The sequence below is a fragment of the Octodon degus genome, unplaced genomic scaffold (genome assembly GCF_000260255.1).
Source record: "Octodon degus isolate 3935 unplaced genomic scaffold, OctDeg1.0 scaffold00320, whole genome shotgun sequence".
Lineage (NCBI taxonomy): Eukaryota > Metazoa > Chordata > Mammalia > Rodentia > Octodontidae > Octodon > Octodon degus.
In genome coordinates this window covers 748,814-753,890 of record NW_004524896.1, presented here as the reverse complement: position 1 = coordinate 753,890, position 5,077 = coordinate 748,814, and the positions used below count along the sequence as shown (strand labels likewise).

Sequence of the window (5,077 nt, the reverse complement as noted above, 5' to 3'; positions counted from 1 at the left end):
AAGCACAAGCCTATGTCTAGGGAAACCCTTACTTCACTTGATCCCAGCCTCAAAGCACAAGCCTATGTCTAGGGAAACCCTTACTTCACTTGATCTCAGCCTCAAAGCACAAGTCTATGTCTAGGGAAGCCCGAAGAATATTTAAGTCCCAGCATTGTCCAAGGGTGCAATGTCCCCCGCAGGGGAGGGGCCACTGAGCGGGTTTTCATTCTGGTGAAAGATTGAGCTCACCCAGGAGCCAGCTGGCCCAGAACAGAAGAGAGTTAACAGACCACAGCTGGGGACAGGCTGAGGATGGGGACAGCCAAGGGGACAGAGTGAGCAGGGGATGTGGAGATCCCACACAAAGGACAGAAGAAGCTGGCTGGGGAGGGGTGCAGGAGACTGGTGAGGTCACGGAGGAGAGGCCCGGTAGGGTGCATGGTGTGCAAGACCCAGGCCTCCCAGGACTCTTCCACCTCACAGGTACAATGTCCTTGACCAAGCCACCAAGCAGACACTTAAGGCCCCCTTTCCAACCCTCATGGTGCCTTAGGCCCCTCCGCATGTGCCTACCTCGGGGGCTGGACCATGCCTGGGGCACTAACAGCGACACCCATGCTTCTGAGCACCAGGCAGGGCCCTGTCCTGGTGCCCAAGGGCCCCGTGGGTGTGTGGTAGTGGAGGCAGTGGCCGGTGCACGGCTCTGACTCGGAGCGGCAGGGCTTCCTTCCGGCTATGCCAGGCCTCTGCCAGGAGCCCAGCTAGGAGGATGAGAGTCACAGCAGCCAGGCACATCCGCACCAGGTTACCCCTGGCATAGTGCTGCTGGGCAGACCCTGGTGGAGACAGGAAGAGCAGTGAGGGAGGGCACCCTGGGCACCCTGCAGGCCACAACCTGGGCTGCCCATGGCTGAGGCCCTGACTGAGACCCTGCTGCCCTCTTCCCACCGCAAGAGGCTCAGTGGAAACCCAGCTCTGCCCAGGCACCCTGCTCACCCCTGCCCAGGCTTCCAGAGCCACCATGAGCTAGCCAACTGTGGAGGAGGAGACAGTGAGAAGTGGGCAGAGAAGGACGATTCTTCTTCCTCTGAGCCCTAGGACACTCTTAGCCTCCCTACCCTTCTCACTGTCCCATATAGAACTGCACACACTGATGTCACCTTGTCTATTAAAGCTTTCCATGTGGGGACCCAAAGTGACAGCCCCAGGCTCCTCTACAGAGAAAAGGGAGCACTTCCAGAGGGGGCAAGATTACCTCGTGGAGGGCTTGAGCTTCTTGGAAGAGAGACAGTGGTGTTCCCAGATGTGTCTAGGAATCAGAAGGGCTCTTTGTGAACAAAGGGAGCACCCTCTCCCCACAGGTGGGCACCCCCACCCCGGGAAGCGGAGAACGGGACAGGGGGTCCTGTAGTCAGCTGCCCAGTGTAGACTCAAGGCTGGCAGTTGTCACCAGAGGGACTCAGAATCTCTAAGGCTATTTTTCCATTTGCTAAATGAAACTCATGCCACTTATATCACACTTGGCAGCCCATCACACTGAGAGGCTGAGGCAGGAGGAGGCTGAGGCAGGAAGAGGCTGAGGTAGGAGGAGGCTGAGGCAGGAAGAAGCTGAGACAGTAGGAGGCTGAGGTAGGAGGAAGCTAAGGCAGGAAGAGGCTGAGGCAGGAGGAGGCTGAGACAGGAGGAGGCTGAGGTAGGAGGAGGCTGAGGCAGGAGAAGGCTGAGGCTGGCGGACTACAAGTCCAAGCCCAGCCTGGACAGCCTAGCAACTTAAGGAAGAGGCCCTGTATCAAAATAAAAATAGAAAAGGGCAGAGGAGGGAGCTTAGTGCAAAAGTCCTAGGATCATGGGGCCGGGGAGATGGCTCAGTGCAATAAGTGCTTCCCTGGTAAGCGCAAGGGACTGAGTTCAATCCCCAGTTCCAAAAATAAAAGCCCGAGGATCAACCCCAGTGACACACACACAGAAAAAGAAAGAAAATTAAAATAGCACATATTGAGCTTCCCACCTATGAAAATCTGAAATCTGAAATGCTCCAATATTTGAAAATTATTTGAGTACCAGCCAATGCCACAAATGGAAAATTCCACACCTGACCTCATGGACAGGGTCACGGTCAAAATGCAGGTGTATTAAAAATGCTGTATGAAATCGTCTTCAGTTGTGTTATAAAATACACAGAAAAGATAAATAATTTTTGTGTTCAATCTCCAACATATCCCACCACGTATGTGCAAATACTTCAACATCCACAACGCTTCTGCTGCCAGGCATTTCAGAACAGAATTAGGAATATCCAAACTGCATCATAAGACTTGCACTAGAGCAGGTCTGATATCTAAGAAGCACCAGTACACCTTGTCTTCTTATTCCACAGCATTTCCTGGACTTCCAGGGATTTAGCAGAGTGCCCTGCCTTGCTAGACAAGGGCATGCTCACACAACCTCCAACCACCACAGGCCTGTGCCAGCTCTTGCCAGTGTGTCCCACTGCTTGGTGCTATGGTCCACCACCGTGTCCAGAGCAGGTTCAAGAGAGCAGGGCAAGAGCCCTGTTTCCCAAACACATGCTGTACTCCTCAGGACCCCAGTCATCCAAGAGCTTCAGAGGGTGGGGACACTGCATAGAATGTCGTGGAAGTTCTCAGGGTGGCACCAGGAAGCAGCCTCACACTGCCTGGAGTGCCTCTGAGATGTGCATTCCCAGGCCCGCCCCACCACACTCCATCACACTCCACCCTTCCCCACCCACGGGCACAGACACTCCTGAGGCTCGGGAACCAGGGCTGGAAGAAGCCCTGGGATTCTTGAGCCCACAGCACCCTGTAGTCCACACCTTGCTTCTGGGCATCACGCACTGTATGCTGCCTGCCTGAGACAATGCACAATCTACCTCAACTTACCTTCTGTGGAGGACAGCACATCTGTAGGCAATGGGCTGGGGACGAGAGAGGTGCCTGGGAAACCAGAAAAGGACAAAAGTCAGTGCTGTTAGCCATGAGTCCCAACAGAAGAACAAATCAGTTCTGTGGCTGTTTCCCTGAATAGAAAATGGTCTTAAGTATCTCACATCTCGCTGCTACCCTGTGCCAGCGGAACCAGGCCCAACCCAGGCTCAGCTTGGGCCAGACCCTCTCCCACCCCCTTGGGCCACCCCCCACCACTCCGCAGCACCTCCCCCACCCTGCCCACCAAATGGGAATTTCTGCCACGTTCGCGGAACCCCCAGACCCAGTCCTAGCCCAGACAGAGTGAGTGTGAGGTACAGCTTCCTCTCCCCCCTACTCCACCTTGCCCTGTCCAGGCACAGCTCAGGCCTGGCATACAAGCCTGGGGTGTAACCATGCAGCTGCAATCCCTGCAGAGAGTGTAGAGGATAGATCCAACCAGCTATCCAGGAGCAGAACATCTTGCCACAGGGGCACAACAGGTTCACCCTCAAGGGCAGCAGCAGGAAGGAGCTGAGCACAGCAGCCAGACCAAAGCCAGACGCAGCTGGCTAAGTCCAAACTTTGTAAAGCTGCACCTGAACTTCAGTACGTGCGAAGGTTATAACTACAACAAAGATCTACACCAAAGGTCAGAAGACAGTGCTACACAAAATGATGAGAAGGAACAAAATGCAACCTCAGAACCCAAGCCCGCCCGTAACAAGTGCAAAGGACACTAACACAGAACAAATTGGAAATCACACAGCTGAAAGCAACGAATCAAAGTCTTCTGAAATGAGGAAACTGTTTCAGAAAGGTATAGAGGACACCAGATTGGAAATAAAAAAAGAAATCCCTGAATTAATAGCATCTACACTAAAGAATCAATTGCAGAAACATAAGGAGGAAACCTAGTGCCCACCCAGAACAAGTACAGACGACACTAGCTTGGCTCAAATGCATGAATTAATAGCGTCAATACTAAATAAGCAACACCACAAAGATATAGAGGAAATCAGACCGCAATTCTTTTCGGAAATAAAAAAAGAACTCTCAGAACTCATACCATCTGAAGTAAAGAAGGAACCACAGAAACATAGGGAGGAAACCCAATCTGAAAAAAACACTGCAGTAAAAGAATTTATAACTGCTTCTGAAGAAGAAATTGATACAAAAAAAAAACAGGAGATTAGAAAAATGACGAATTCCTTGAATGAGCAATACAGAAAAGAAATAGATCGCATAAAGCAGAGTCAAAGCGATATAGAGAAAATTAAAATCTCAATCACAAGCTTGCAAAACTGTTTAAGTGAATGTGAAGACAGAGTTTCACATTTTGAAGATGCTGGTGTAGCTAGTGAGAAGGTAAGAAAGAATCTCTTAAAAACAACAAGGATGCAGGAAAGAATAATCCATCACCAGCAAGATGATGCAAAGATGAACAATGTGAGACTAATAGGCATGAATGAGAAAGAAGGAGTCAATACAAATGACATTTTAAAAATATGGGCAGAAGTAATAGCAGGAAACTTTCCAAATATGAGGAAACAATCTGACATTCAGGTAACTGAAGCATACAGAACGCCAAGGAATCTCAACCCAATGAAAAACACACCGAGACATATAATAGTCCAGATCTCAGAAATTCAGCACAAGAATAATCCACGGAAAGCTGCTAGAGAAAAGAAGCAGATCACATTCAAAGGAAAACTCATCAGAATTACGGCCGACTTCTCTGCACAAACCATGCAGGCAAGAAGAGCATGGAGCAGAGTACTTCAGATCCTCTATGAAAATAAATTCCAGCCCAGCATGCTATACCCAGCAAAACTCTCTTTAAAATTTGACGGAGAAGTGAAATACTTCCATGACAAAGAACAGCTAAAGAATTTCGCGCTGACAAAGCCAACCTTACACTGGCTACTAAAAGATGTTCTAGAGAGGGACCAAAATGATCAGAACTCCACAAATGAGATCAGAAGCAACCAACTAAATGAAGTAAGCAATTAAACACAGGAGAAAAAGGAGTAAAGGATCACAGGTAAATACCATGGCAACCGTAAGTCAATACATCTCAATTCTAACCATCGATGTAAATGGACTCAATTCACCAATTAAGAGAAATAGACTGGCACAGTGGATTAGGAAACAAAATCCAACAATAT

At 49.7% G+C, this 5,077-nt stretch overlaps 1 protein-coding gene across 1 annotated transcript in view; it reads right to left on the bottom strand.

Moving 5' to 3' along the window:
* Positions 1-582: 582 nt before the first annotated feature.
* Gp6 (glycoprotein VI platelet) overlaps positions 583-5,077 on the bottom strand; it is a 20,878-nt gene continuing 16,383 nt past the window's right edge. The window contains exons 5-6 of the mRNA XM_023707980.1: positions 2,886-2,939; positions 583-818 (exon numbers count right to left, since the gene is read on the bottom strand). Coding sequence (XP_023563748.1) covers positions 583-818; positions 2,886-2,939 — 290 coding nt within the window. The remainder of the gene's footprint in view (positions 819-2,885; positions 2,940-5,077) is intronic.